The sequence below is a fragment of the Heterodontus francisci genome, chromosome 27 (genome assembly GCF_036365525.1).
Source record: "Heterodontus francisci isolate sHetFra1 chromosome 27, sHetFra1.hap1, whole genome shotgun sequence".
Classification (NCBI taxonomy): Eukaryota; Metazoa; Chordata; class Chondrichthyes; order Heterodontiformes; family Heterodontidae; genus Heterodontus; species Heterodontus francisci.
The window spans coordinates 44,330,132-44,345,571 of record NC_090397.1 but is presented as its reverse complement, the minus strand read 5'-3'; the positions used below and the strand labels follow the sequence as shown (position 1 = coordinate 44,345,571).

Genomic DNA, 15,440 nt, shown 5'->3' with positions numbered 1-15,440 from the left:
CCTTGGAACAGAGGCGGCTGAGGGGAGGTTTGATTGAGGTGTACAAAGTTGAGGGGCCTGGATAGAGTGGATGTGAAGGACCTCTTCCCCTTAGCAGAGGGGTCAGTGACGAGGGGGCATAGATTTAAAGTGATTGGTAGAAGGATTAGAGGGGAGATGAGGAAAACTCTTTTCACCCAGAGGGTGGTAGGGATCTGGAACTCACTGCCTGAAAGGATAGTAGAGGCTGAAACCCTCAACTCATTTAAAAGATGTCTGGATATATACCTTGAAGTCCTGTAAAATCCAGGGATGCGGACCAAGTACTGGAAAACAGGATTATGCTGGATGGTTTGTTTTTTGGCCGGCACAGACATGATGGGCAGAGTGGCCTCCTTCTGTGCCATAAATCTAAATATTATAAATATCTGTAGAGGAGGAATGTGCAGGGATGTGGGGAGAGGGCAGGGAACTGACAGTATATGAATTGCTCCTTAGGGGGCCAGCATGGACACGATGGGCCAAATGGTCAGCTATGCTGTAAATGATTCTATTCTATACTTTTAAATGTGGCATAGCAGCGGTCTCTTGAAAACGGCATTTACACCTGTAATTGTATCTCACACTTCCAATGTATTCTAATTTTGCAGCCTTCAGTTATTGCTTGGATAATTAAAATTGTAATAACATTTCAGTTTGAATTGATATTTGCAAGTGACTGTATGTAGCATGTCGGTCATTTACAGCACAGAGGGAGGCCATCTAGCTTATCGAGTCCATGCTGGCTCTCCACAGAGCTATCCAGTTAGTCCCACTCCCCCGCTCGATCCCCGTAGCTCTGCAAGTCTATTTCCTTCAACTGGCCATCCAGCTTCCTCTTGAAGTCATTGCTTCTCTCTGCTTCCACCACCCTTACGGGCAGTGAGTTCCAGATCATTACCACCCTCCATGGTCTTGCTCTTCCCTACCTCTGTAATCTCCTCCAGCCCTACAAGTTAGACAAGGAAAACCTGTTCCCCTTAACTAGTGGTGCAAGGACTAGGGGACAGAGATTGAAAGTTTCGGGCAAGAAGCGCAGTGGGGAATATAGAGTCATGGAGTTTTACAGCACAGAAACAGGCCCTTCGGCCCAACGCGCCTGCGCCGACCCATCAAGCACCCGTCCTAACTAAAATAAAAGCAAAATACTGCGGATGCTGGAGAGTTCCGAAGAAGGGTCACCGACCCGAAACGTTAACTCTACTTCTCTTTCCACAGATGCTGCCAGACCTGCTGAGTGAATCCAGCATTTCTTGTTTTTGACCCGTCCTAACTAATCCCATTTCCCTGCACTTGGCCTGTAGCCTTGTAAGTTATGGTGTTTCAAGTGCTCATCTAAATATTTCTTGAATGTAGTGAGTGTTCCTGCCTCTACCACCCCCTCGGGCAGTGTGTTCCAGATTCCAACCACCCTCTGGGTGAAAAAATTCCTCCTCAACTCGCCTTAAATCTATGCCCCCCTAGTTATTGACCCCTCCGCTAAGGGAAAAAGTTTCTTCCTATCTATCCTATCGATGCCCTTCATAATCTTGTATACCTCAATCAGGTCCCCCCTCAGCCTTCTGCGCTCCAAGGAAAACAACACTTCTGCCTATCTACTGTCTTCATAACTGAAATGCTCCAGCCTAGGCAACATCCTGGTGAATCTCCTCTGCACCCTCTCCATTGCAAACACATCCTTCCTATAGTGTGGCGACCAGAACTGTACACAGTACTCCAACTGTGGCCTAACCAGCGTTTTATACTGCTCCATCATCACCTCCCTGCTCTTATATTCTATGCCTCGGCTAATAAAGGCAAGTATCCCATATGCCTTCCTAACAACCTTATCTACCTGTGCTGCTGCCTTCAGTGATCTATGGACAAGCACACCAAGGCCCCTCTGACCCTCTGTGCTCCCTAGGGTCCTACCATCCACTGTATATTCCATTGACTTGTTAGACCTCCCAAAGTGCATCACCTCACACCTCTCAGGATTAAACACCATTTGCCAGTGCTCCGCCCATCTTACCAGCCCATCTATGTTGTCCTGTAGTCTAAGGCTTTCCTCCTCACTCTTTGACACCACCAGTTTTTGTGTCTTCTGCGAACTTACTGATCATACCTCCTATATTCACGTCTAAATCATTAACGAACTCTACAAATAGTAAGGGTTCCAGCACCAATCCCTGCGGTACACCACTGGTCACAGGCTTCCGCTTGCAGAAACAACCCTCTACTATCACCCTCTGCCTTTAGCCGCCATGCCAAATTTGAATCCAATTTCCCAAATTACCCTGAATCCCATGGGCCTTTACTTTCTTAACCAATCTCCCATGTGGGACCTTATCAAAAGCCTCACTGAAGTCCATGTAGACTACATCAACTGCTTTACCCTCATCTACACCTCTAGTCACTTCCTTGAAAAATTCAATCAAGTTAGTTAGACACGATCTCCTTTGACAAAGCCATGCTGACTATCCCTGATTAATCCCTGCCTCTCCAAGTGGAGATTAATCCCCCCTCTCAGAATTTTTTCCAATAATTTCCCTACCACTGATGTTAAACTCACTGGCCTGTAATTACCTGGTTTATCCCTGCTACCCTTCTTGAATAATGGTACCACATTCGCTGTCTTCCTATCCTCTAGTACCTCTCCTGTGGCCAGAAAGGATCTGAAAATGTGTGTCAGAGCCCCCGCTATCTCCTCCCTTGCCTCACATAGCAGCCTGGGATACATCTCATCTGGGCCTGGGGATTTATCCACCTTCAAGCCTGCTAATACTTCCTCTTTTCAATGCTAATTTGATCAAGTATAATACAATCCCCTTTCCTGATCACTGCACCTACACCGTCCATCTCCATAGTGAACACAGATGAAAAGTAATCGTTCAAAACCTCACCTATGTCCTCCAGCTCCACACACTGTTTATATAAAATAAACAGAAGGACAAAAGCATGGCTCCTTCCTGGTGTTAGTGCTCCCAGATTTGGGATGCTTGCTTGCTGGTGATAGTGTTCCTAGACTTGACACAATTCCTTCCCATTAACAGGGTTTCTTACAGTTGACCCTCTATTCCAAATGCTGCTTGCAGTGCCTCTTTGATCCCTAATGGACCCCACTTCCTTGGTTATCCTCTTGCCCCTAACATACTTACAAAATGCCTTGGGATTTTCCTTTATCTTGTCTGCCAGTGATTTTTCATGCCCCCTCTTCGCTCTCCTAATTACTTTTTTTAAGTACTCCCCTGCACTTTCTATACTCATCTAGGGCCTCTGCTGTTTTCAGCACTCTGAATCTGCCATACGCCTCCTTTTTTTTTTTTACCTTATCCAATCCTCTATATCCCTTGATATCCAGGGTTCTCTTGACCTGTTGGTCCTACTCTTCACCTTTACAGGAACATGCTGCACCTGAACCCTCCCAATTTCCCTTCTAAATGACTTCCACTGGTCTGATGTTGACTTTCCTATAAGAAGCTGCTCCCGGTTCACTTTGGCCAGATCCTATTTTATCATATTGAAATCGGCCTTCCCTCAATTCAGTACTCTTATTTCCGGACCCTCTATGTCCTTTTCCATAACAATCTTAAATCTTAGAGTTATGGTCGCTCTCCCCGAAATGTTCCCCCACTGCCACTTCTACCACTTGTCCGGCTTCATTCCCTAGGATTAAGTCTAGTACCGTTTCTCCTCTTGTTGGACTCTCCTACGTGCTGGTTCAAAAAGCTGTCCTGAATACACTTGAAGAATTCCGCCCCCTTTAAGCTTTTTGCACTAATACTATCCCCTCTAATATAGGGGAAGTTGAAATCCCCTACTATTAATGCACCTCTCTGAGATTTGCCTACATATCTGCTCCTCTACTACTGCCTGACTGGAGGTCTGTAGTACACTCCCAGCCAAGTAATAGCCCCCTTTTTGTTTAAGTTCTACCTATATGGCCTCATTAGAGGAACCTTCTAAGATATCATCCCTCCTTACAATCGTAATTGTCTCTTTAATCAACAGTGCAATGCCACCTCTTCTTTTACTCCCCGCCCTGTCACGTCTGAAGATTCTATAGCCTGGGGTATGAAGCTGCCAGTCCTGCCATTCCCTCAACCATATCTCAGTAATCGCAGTTATATCATATTCCCATGTGTTAATCAATGCCCTCAATTCATCTGTCTTACTAGTAAGACTCTTGCATTAAAATAGATACAATCCAGCCTTGCATTAGTTGCCTGAGCCTTAACAGATCTACATTTACTCTGTCCTGCGGACTGACTTAGCTTCACATTTATATTTGATTGTACATCACCCCCTACTGTGCTTCCACTCTGTATCCCATCCCCCTGCCAAATTAGTTTAACCCCCCCCCCCCCTCCCCCACCACAGCACTAGCAAACCTCCCAGCAAGGATGCTGGTCCCGTTCTGGTGCAACCCGACCATCTTATACAGATCCCGCCTTCGCCAGAAACAGGCCCAGTGATCCAAGAATCTAAAGCCCTCCCTCCTGCACCATCTTCCCAACCATGCATTCATCTACTCTAACCTCCTATTCATATACTCACTAGCCCGTGGCACTGAGGGAGAACTTTTTTGCACAGGGGTGTATGTTACTATTAGTGGTATTGAGATGAAGCACTGGGCAGTCTATTATAAGGACACATTGGATTATCAAATTATATTCATTTTTTTTTAAGTAACAATTTTCTCATTTCTAGAGAGGCAATTATATGTAAATACTTACAGATATAACCACATTTCCACTCCACCACCAAAACTGTCTTCCATTTCTGTAGCGTCTTTGCCCCTGTTTCAGCTCATCTGCTACTGAAACCCTCATCCATGCCTTTTGTTGCCTCTTCACTTAACTGTTCCAATGCTATCCTGGTCGGTCTCCTCCCTTTTTTCCACCCTTGATGAACTTGAGCTCAACCAACACTCTGCTGCCCCTATCCTAACTTGTACAAAGTCCTATCACTCCTGAGCATGCTGACCTATGTTGACTGCTGGGTGGCAACCCCTTGATTCTAAAGTTCCCAACCTTGTTTTGAAATCCGTCCATGGCCTCACCCCTCCTATCTCTAACCCTCTCCAGCCCTGCAACCCTCAGAGCTCTGTGCTCCTCCAATTCTGGCATCCTGATTTTAATCACTTCACCATTGGTGGCCATGGCTTCAGTTGCCTGGGCTCTAAGCCCTGGAGTTCACTCCTTGAACCTCGCTGCCCCTCTTTTTAAGATGCTCTGTTAAACTTACCTCTTTGACCAAGTTTTTGGTCACCTATCCAAATATCTCCTTATCTGGCTTAGTCAAATTTTGTTTGATTTATGCTCCAGTGAAGCACCTTGGGATGCTATATTATATTATAGGTGTGATATAGATGCAAATTTTTGTTAAAGTGCAATGTTGATTTCATATTTTCTTGATTCTTTCTATACTCTTATTGCATCAACTATCCCTCTAAAATGAGGCTTCACGTGTAGAGGCAGAGACAGGTGAAATGATAATGGGGAATAAGGAAATGGCAGAGACATTAAACAGATACCTTTGTATTTGCCTTCACGGCAGGAGACACAAAAACGTTGGAAATAAAGGGGAAACAAAGGCCTAGTGAGCAAAAGATACTTAAAGAAATCAGCATAAGTAAAGAAGTAGTATTGGAGAAATTAATGGGACTGAGTGGCAACAAATTCCATGGACTTGATGACCCTCTAGGGTTTTAAGAGATAGCTGCAGAGGTAGTGGATGCATTGGTTTTGATCTTCCAGAATTCCTTAGGTTCTAGAACAGTTCCTAAGGACTGGAAGGTAGCAATCATAACCCTGCTGTTTAAGAAAGGAGGAAGAAAGAAAATGGGGAACTATAGGCCAGTTAGCCTAACGTCAGTAGAAAGCAAAATGCTAGAATTTAGTAACAAGGCACTTAGAAAATCATCTGATTAAGCCGAGTCAACATGAATTTGCAAAAGAGAAATTGTGTGACAAATCTTAGTTTTTTGAGTATGTAACGAGTAAGATGGATAAGGGGGAACCGGTGGATGTAGTGTATTTGGATTTTCAAAAAGCATTTGATAAAGTGCCACACAAGAGGTTATGGCACAGAGTTAGGATTCATGGCAGTGGGGATAATATATTGGTATCGATTAAGGATTGGTTAATGAACAGAAGTCAGAGTAGGAATAAACAGGACATTTTTGAGCTGAGGCTGTAACTAGTGGGGTCAGTACTTGGGCCTCAGCTATTTACAGTCCATATTGATGACTAAGATGAGGGGACTGAGTATAACATATTCCAGTTTGCTGCTGATGCAAACTTAGTGGAGAAAGTTAAGCCGTGAGGATGATGCGAAGAGGCTGCAGAAGGAAATATATAGGCTGGGTAAGTGGACAAGAAAATGACAGATGGGATACCATGTGGTGAAGTGTGAAAGTATCCACTTTGGTATAGGAAAAATAAAAAAACAGAATATTTTTTGAATCATGAGAGACTGCGAAATGTTCCATCTAAGCTGCGTGGCTGCGCAGCAACCCAAAGATCTCCTTGCAGGCTGTGCACAAATAGTCCCCTTTAAATTACCTCGTGTGCGCAGCCACACAAAAAAAAATTCTGCAGGGGCCATGCACTTAAAGAAATTGCCCATGCCTTCCAAAAAAAAGTTAGAGGGAACATTGGTCCTGGATGTCCTTGCACATGAATCACAGAAAGTTAACATGTAGCTACAACAAGCAATTAGGAAAACAAATTTATTTAGAGGTACAGCACTGAAACAGGCCCTTCGGCCCATCAAGTCTGTGCCGACCAACAACCACCCATTTATACTAATCCTACATTAATCCCATATTCCCTAACACATCCCCACCATTCTCCTACCATCTACCTACACTAGGGGCAATTTACAATGGCCAATTTACCTATCAATCTGCAAGTTTTTGGTTGTGGGCGGAAACCGGAGCACCTGGCGGAAACCCACGCGGTCACAGGGAGAGCTTGCAAACTCCGCACAGGCAGTACCCAGAACTGAACCCGGGTCGCTTGAGCTGTGAGGCTGCGGTGCTAACCACTGTGCCGCCCAAATGGTATGTTCGTTTTTGTTACGAAGTAATTAATGCATGAGTAAAGCTATCTTACTACAGTTATGCAGAGCATTGGTCAGGCCACACCTGGAATGCTATGTGCAGTTTTCGTCTCTTTACCTAAGGAAGTACATACTTGCCCTCGAAACAGTGCAGTGAAAGTTCACCAGACTAGTTCTTGGGATGAGGGGATTGTCCTGTGAGGTGAGATTGAGTAGACTAGGCCTATATTCCCCATAGTTTAGTTGAATGAGAGGTGATACGAACATATGAACATACTAATTAGGAGCAGAAGTAGGCCATTCGGTCCCTTGAGTCTGCTCCGCCATTCAATAAGTTGATCTGTTTGTGTTCTGAATTCCACACTCTCATCTACTCCTGGATAACCCTTGATTCTCTTGCCTATTAAGAATCTCTCTATCTCTGCCTTAAAAATATTCAATGACTCCGCCTCCACCACCTACTGAGGCAGAGTGTTCCAAAGTCGCACAACCCTCTGAGAAAAATCTAATTGAAACATATAAGACTCTTCGGAGGCTTGACAGGGTAGATGTTAAGAAAATGTTTCCCCTGGCTGGGGAAATCTAGAACAAGGGGTCACGGCCTCTGAATAAGGGTTGGTCATTTAGGATTGAGATGAGGAGAAATTTGTTCACCTAAAGGGTTATGAATCTGGAATTCTCTACCCTAGAGAGGTTTGGATGCTTAGTTGTTGTGTATATTCAAGACAGAGGTTGATTGATTTTTGGTTACTAAGAGAATTAAGGAATATGGGGATAGTGCAGGAAAGTGGAGTTGAAGTAGATCAGCCATAATCTTGTTGAATGATGGAGCAGGCTTAGAAGGCCAAATGGTCTACTCCAGCTCCTGCTTATGTTCTTCTGTACATTAGGACAATTGAATTTAATTCATATTTATGGATTAAAATTCTCACTGCGAAAATACATTTTACTTTTCATCTAGAAAATTCCCGAAGAATTCAGTGTGTTTAATTTGATTCAAGAAATGAGAACACAAAGGCACTCTGCGGTCCAAACAAAGGTATGTTTGCATGTGAAGCTTATTTGTATTCATATTTTTCCTCTTGTGCCTCTGAAGTGCCTTGGGATGTTTTTTCTGCTTTAAAGTTGCTGGGTAAATACAAATTGTTCAGTGAATGTCATTGAAAGTATGAGCTTTCCTTGATGCCAAGTTCTCTGAACAATTTCATTATTGCAATTGAGTAAGTTATCAGTTGCTGTAATCTCCAAAGATCATGCTTAGCATGTGGCAACTTAACAATTTATGTTATAACGGTAAATAGAATGCTCCACTGTAATAATTTTGAATAATATGTAGCCAATTGTGTGACATCTGTGCAAATAAAAATGAAAGTGGTCAAAACAGAAAATGTCTAACTTGAGCAATCAGATTTTTGTCCGGTGACGCATCTTTTCCTGGGTAGGAATAGAATTTATTTTACTCTTTGATAATTGCACAACTTTTTGAAATAAAAAATAGTTGAAAATGAAACTCTGCAGAATGTCTAAGACAATCTTGCATTATTGCTTTGGAACACTTGTCCTTATGCAGATTCTAAAATGTAGAAACCTGTTTTCAGCATTTCTAGTAGCTAGCAGACTTCTACTGATTTGGATGAAAATTAATACTCTTAGTAGATAACTGAATTCAGCAAATGTGAAAAGACCCTCTATTTTGGAGAAGTAGTCTGATCATAGTGCTTATTTGTTGCAAAGGAAAATTAAATATGGTAGTTTCTTCATTCTGTGAGTAAGCACTTGCATCTGGAGGATGGTACACCATGGCTCGGTGTTGGCATTTCTGCTGCTGAGGGTTAAAGTCCCATTCTAGAAGCTTGAGCACAAAATCTAGGCCGCTGCACTCATACAGCACCAAGGGCATTACGCACTGTCAGACATGCCGCCTTTTGGTTCAGGCCCCATCTACCCCCTCAGGTAGACTTAGAAATCTCAGCAATATTTTGAACCAGATCTTATTTCCTGGCCAAGAATTATCCCTCAACCTAAAAGATAATCTCATCCTAATCATATTGCTATTTTTGGGACCATGCTGTGTGCAAATTGGCTGTCCTGTTTTCTGTATTACAATAGTAAACTACCGTTAAATGTACTGCATTGGTATAAAGTGTTTTGGGACATCCTGAGCTTATGAAAAATGCTGTATAAATTCAGATCTCTTTCTTTCTATTTGACTATTTCTCGCAATGCAGATGAAACTAGATTTTAGCAAAGAATGCTTGTACAAGTTAATTGCCTGTGGCACTCCTCATGACTTTTTAAACTAAATGTAGTTTTCTGGTAATGTTTACATGTGATGGCATGTTTTATGAACATTTGCAAATTTATTTAAAAACAGATTACAAATCAAAAAGATAATCAGTTTTAATGCTACAGAAAATGTCGTTCAGCATTTTAAAATGGTAAGGAATTAAGTATAAAAACAGAAAATGTTGGAAATACTCAGGTCAGACAGCGTCTGTGGAGAGAGAAACAGTTCAGTTTGCATCAACCTGTGTATTTCCAGCATTTTCTGGTTTTATTTCTGATTTTCAGTATCCATGGTATATTGCTTTAGGAATTAAATATTGAGCTTTATTCAAATAGTTGCGGTTGAAATGTGAATTGGGCACAGCAGCAATCTAAATTTAACTTGGTGTACGTGTGTATAATAAAACCATATTCCAGGATATTTTGCAGAGAAACATAGTGGTCAAAACATTTTGCTATTTCAAATTTTATGGCAATTTATTTCATGTAAGTATCAAACCTTGTCTCTGCTTTATTTTCAGGAGCAATATGAGCTTGTACACCGTGCAATAGCTCAGATATTTGAAAAGGAACTACAGAGGAATCAGTGCACTGAAAGTCTTTCTGACACAGTAAGTAATAATTTTTAGATATTTTACTTGATAGAAAGTCACTGTGATATACATTTCATTTCGTTTCTTGCAGTATGTGATATGTTTCACGTATTTTGTAGATGTGGAAATTGGTACAGTTAACTGATTTAGTACTATTCAGATTGTTGATGTCAAAGCATGCTAGCTTATTTGTTTATCAAGCTACCTAACTTTTATGCTGGTAACTTGCGAATGGTAGAGGCTAATTTAATTATTTCACCAGTTGAAGAAAAAGTTGAGGTTTTGCCTAAAAATAAAAAGGCAAATTGGATAGATCCTGAAATTGAAAAAATATTTCCTTGCGGATGGCTGGCTGCTCTTTGCCGGAAAGTCTGTTTCCTCTTGTGCAGTGAAATGTGGTCACTTATAGTACCTGTGACTTTGACATAGTGCTATTTTTTCAAAGTAAAGAACTGCGACGAATTTAACATCTGGGGAAAAGTAATTCATTGGCAGGAAATTCAGCCCTTTTTAATACTCAGCAAATGTTTTTCCTGTGTTCTTTTTTAGAAGTAAAGTTATTTCACTAAACTAGCAGGGTCACAATTTTGTAACATTTTTACAATTCAATGCTGCTGGCTTATTTATAGCACTATCAGCCTATTGCTTTCTTGTCGATGCAGAGTAGTTCAGACCCGCCTCAACAAGAATGTGACCATGTAGCTTGGGAGACAGACAAGTCGGTAGTCTCACAGCTTATGATGTGCATTCGGCGTTTTGTAACTCCAATCCAATACATAATTATATTTCAAAATCGCTGTGTAGTTCATTGAATTATACAACAAAGGAGGCCATTCGGCCCATGGTGCCTTTGCTGGCTCTTTTGAAAGAGCTGTCCAATGCGTCCCACTCTTCTCCTGACCCATAGCCTGCAAAATTTTCCTTTCCAAGTGTGTGTCTGTGTGTGTGTGTATCCCTTTGGAAAGTTTCTGTTGAATCTACTTAAACCTCTCTTTCATGCATGTGCATTCCATTAATGACCATCACAGATATTAGTTCAGTTTCGTCACATGGTTGGGCTCAGCAATTCCTCCCACACCACTTCCCACAATTATGTAATCAGAGCACACCCCAGAAACTCTTTTTTTTTTTAAAAAATCACCAAATTAAAATATATTTATCGTTTGCACTTTCAAAAAGAAAAGCTTCATGAGCTTCAAAATTTCAACTATGTAAACATAAAATAACTAATGTATAATCCATAATTTAGTTGTATGGGTGTTTATTGAGACATATTGAAAATACACAAATTTTATACTCTAATAGCTAAAATACTGCAACAGATTAAAGAAGTATAGTTCTGTTCCCAAGATTATTGCGTACAAAAACATTTCTTGTATCAACTTATGCTGTAACTAAAATATTTTTACATTAGAATGCTGCTATTGGGGTCACTTACAAAATTAAAGCATTCTGTTAGTTTTAGCATGCTGAACCCTTTCCCCACATCCTCTAGCCCACGTTACCTATTGCGATGCAGAACTATTGACATTGTAGAGTGTAATATGCAACTAGTAGACCTGAGCTACACTTCCGGCTGCACCACACTCTGTTCAATCAGAACAGATCGTCGCTCTCTAGTTAATTTCTAAAAATGACTCGCTCTGTAGTTTGGGTCCCATTATAAAATTAATTTTAAATTATTTTATCACTGGGAGAGCCCACATGCCCTTCTGCACTCATTATTAGAAATCATTAATAAATAATAATTCTGTCCCTTCCTCTCCCCCTCCCCCCTTTCACTTGCTCAAAACCTGTTACATTTCTAACCTTTGCCAGTTCTGATGCAAAGTCATTGACCTGAAACATCGGGCTGGATTTTTACAGCCCTCCTGACGACAGGGGTGTTGGTGGCGGGAGGATAGGGTCTGGAAAATGCCTCCGGCAGAGTCCCGCCACGGACCCCGATGCTGGGAAGGCACAGCCCGATATTGGCGGCGGCAAGGCCTCATGGCGGCCCCCCCCCCAGCCACTCGGCAACAGGAGCAAAATCTGCATATTTTTTTTAAAAATGCAAATATATGAATTAATTATTTACCTGCTCCCGCTGTCCATCCCGCTCCGATATTGGTGCCGGTGGTTGGCATTCCCGCGTCTTCGTATCTCTGTCCGAAAATCTGAAGCGGAACACTGGTGGGGAAGGGGGGAGCAGTTAAGATTCTCTGTGTGGGATGGGGGAGCAACGTCAGAGTAATTTAATTGGTCTAGTGGGTGGTGGGAAGGGGTAAAGTTTAAAGTTCATGAACTTTTTGGGGGTGGGGAAGGTCAGGTGGACCAAGTAAGTGTTTTGGGCAGGGGGCCAAGGGCAGGTACTTAATTGTATGGTTATTGGGTGGGCTGGGAGAGGGTCAGGATCAAGTTGTTTGTTTTTTTTAAAAAAAAAATGTCCCTTAAATTTTAAACTGCAATGTAGGACTGCGGGGAGAGGCGGTCCACCCCGGCCATTTAAATGAGCCGCTGTGTTTAATATCCGAGAAGCTCCGTGAAGTATGGCCCTGATTGTGAACCGGCATTGTTTGCGACCACCACTGATTTTAGCAGTGGCACTGTAAAATCCAACCCGTTAAATCTGCTTTTCTGTCCACAGATGCTGCCTGACCTGTTGAGTATTTCCAGCACTTTCTGTTTTGTTTCATATTTCCATCATCCGCAGTATTTTGCTTGTGCATCAGTGTTTATAGTTATACATTGCAATAGGTGAAGTGGGCTTGGGGATGTGCGGACAGGGTTCAGCATGTTATAGTTAGCAGAATGCTTTAATTTTCCAAGTGACCCCAATAGCAATATTCTGATGTAAAAAAAAAATGGTTACAGCATAAGTTGATTCAAGAAATGATTTTATATAGTATGATCTTGGACACAGAACTATACATTTTTAATCAGACACAGTATTTTAAATATATAAAATTTTATGTATTTTCATTATCAATCAATAAGAACCCATGCAACTGAAGTATGGATTACACAATAGTTACTCATTTTATGTTTATATGGTTGAAATTTAAGCATTTTTTAAAAAGTGCAAATAATAAATATATTTTAATTTGGTAATTTCTTTCAATAGTTTCCGGGATGTCTTCTGATTACATAATTGTAGGAAGTGCTATGGGAGGAATTGCTGAGCCCAACCATGTGAGGAAACTGAATTAATATCAGTGGTCATTAATCCAGGCTGCCTTGTTAATCTTTAACAGTTTAACTGTAAAATCCATATACGTGTTCATTTAGCTCCACCCAGCTTCTAGGATTTAATTGCCATTTACTGTTGAATGGAATTGCCTGGAATTTTTAAAAACTCCCTGATCAAACACTTTTTTAAAAAATTGATGTAAAAGCAAGTGATACTGCCATGTAGCAGCTACAACTTGGAGCCTGGATTTTTATTGATATACGCACCAGAGCATGGCAGGAATGGGCAGAATGTACAAAATTAAGAGTGTGCAAGCAGCTAAGGCTAGAGGTTGCACATATAGTAAAAAGACAGAACTGAAGGCTCTGTATTTGAATGAGCAGAGCATTCGGAACAAAACAAATGAATTGATAACTCAAATAGAAATACATATGTATGATCTGCTGGCCATTACAGAGATATGGCTGCAAGATGACAAAGGCTGGGACCTGAATATTCAAGAATGTATGACAATTTGGAAGGACAGGAAACTAGCAAAAGGTGGAGGGTTAGCCCTGTTAATTAAGGATGACAGTACAATAGAGAGGGGTGACCTTAGTTCTAAAAATCAAGACATAAGATCAGTTTGGGTAGAGATAAGAAATAGTTAAGGTAGGAAGTCCCTTGTGGGAGTAGTTTATAGGCCCCAATAGTAACCACACTGTAGGATGGGTTATACAGGAAGAAATAATGTGGGCTTGTGAGAAAGGTAGGGCAATAATCATGGGTGATTTTAATCTACATATAGATTGGACAAATCAGATTGGCGAAGGTAGCCTGGATACTTTTATAGGGTGTTTTCAGGACAGTTTCTTAGAGCAGCATGTTCTGGAGCCAACCAGAGAGCAGGCTATTCTAGATCTAATAATGTGTAACAAGACAGGATTAATTAATGACCTCATAATAAAGGTGCCCCTAGGTAGCACTGGTCATAACATGATAGAATTTCTCATTCAGTTTGAGGGTGAGAAGAGTGGATCCAAGACTAGTGTGTTAAACTTAAATAGGGCAAATATGAGGACATGAAAGCAGAGCTAGCTAAAGTGAACTGGCCAAGTAGGTTAAGGGATAGGTCAGTAGAGATGCAGGGGCAGATATTTAAGGAGGTATTTCATAACACTCAGCAAAGATTCATTCCCGTGAGAGAGAAAGAGACTCCATCTATGGCTAACTAAGGAAGTTAAAGATAGTATCAAATTGAAAGAAAAAGTGTACAATTCGGTAAAGAGTAGTGGCAGGTCAGAAGATTGGACAGAATATAAAAAAACAAAAGAATGACTAAGAATAATGAGAGAAAAATTAGAGTATGAGAGAAAGCTAACTAGAAATATAAAAATGGATATTAAGAGTTTCTATAGGTGTCTAAAAAGGAAAAGTAAGTAAAGTGAGTATTGGTCCTCTAGAGAGTGTGTTTGAGGAGTAAATAAGGAAATGGCAGAGAAATTGAACAGATTTTTTTGCATCTGTTTTCACTGTAGAGGATACAAATAACATCCTGAAATAATTGAGATTCAAGATTGAAAGAGAGGGAGGAACTTAAAACAATTACCATTACCCGGGAAAAGGTACCGAGAAAATTATTAAAACTAAAAGCTGACAAGTCCCCAGGTCCTGATCGACTTCGTCCTCGGTTCTTAAAAGAAGTGGCTGCTGAGATAGTGGATGCAATGGTTTTAATTTTCCAAAATTCTCTAGATTCTGGAAAGGACCCATCAAATTGGAAAATAGCAAACATAACTCCACTATTCAAGAAAGGCAGAAAGCAGGAAACTACAGGCCAGTTAGCTTAACATCTGTCATAGGGAAAATTATGGAATCTATTATTAAGGAGGTTATAGCAGGTCATTTAGAAAATCTCAATATGATCAGGCAGAGTCAACCTGGTTTTGTGAAAGGGAACTCATGTTTGACTAATTTATTAGAGTTCTTTGAGGAAGTAACAAGCAACGAGGATAAAGGGGAACCTGTGGATGTGTTGTACTTGGATGTCCAGCAGGCATTTGACAAGGTGCCACATCAAAGGTTACTGGACAAAATAAGAGCCCATGGTGTAGGGGGTAATATATTAGCATGGATAGAGGGTTGGTTAGCTAATAGGAAACAGAGTAGGCATAAATGGGTCATTTTCAGGTTGGCAAGTTGTAACTAGTGGAGTGCCACAGGGATCAGTACTGGGGCCTTAACTACTTACAGTCTATATAAATGACTTGAATGAAGGGACAGAATGAATGGTTGCAAAATTTGCTGATGACAAGGATAGGTAGGAGAGTAAAAGCAAAATACTGCGGATG

General features: G+C 41.2%; 1 protein-coding gene across 4 annotated transcripts in view; it reads left to right on the top strand.

Annotated features, from left to right (window-relative positions):
- LOC137384777 (tyrosine-protein phosphatase non-receptor type 12-like) overlaps positions 1–15,440 on the top strand; it is a 169,150-nt gene that overhangs the window by 96,657 nt on the left and 57,053 nt on the right. For all 4 annotated transcript variants that reach the window (XM_068059233.1, XM_068059232.1, XM_068059234.1 and 1 more), the window contains 2 exons: positions 8,024–8,101; positions 9,870–9,959. In XM_068059233.1, coding sequence (XP_067915334.1) covers positions 8,024–8,101; positions 9,870–9,959 — 168 coding nt within the window. The remainder of the gene's footprint in view (positions 1–8,023; positions 8,102–9,869; positions 9,960–15,440) is intronic.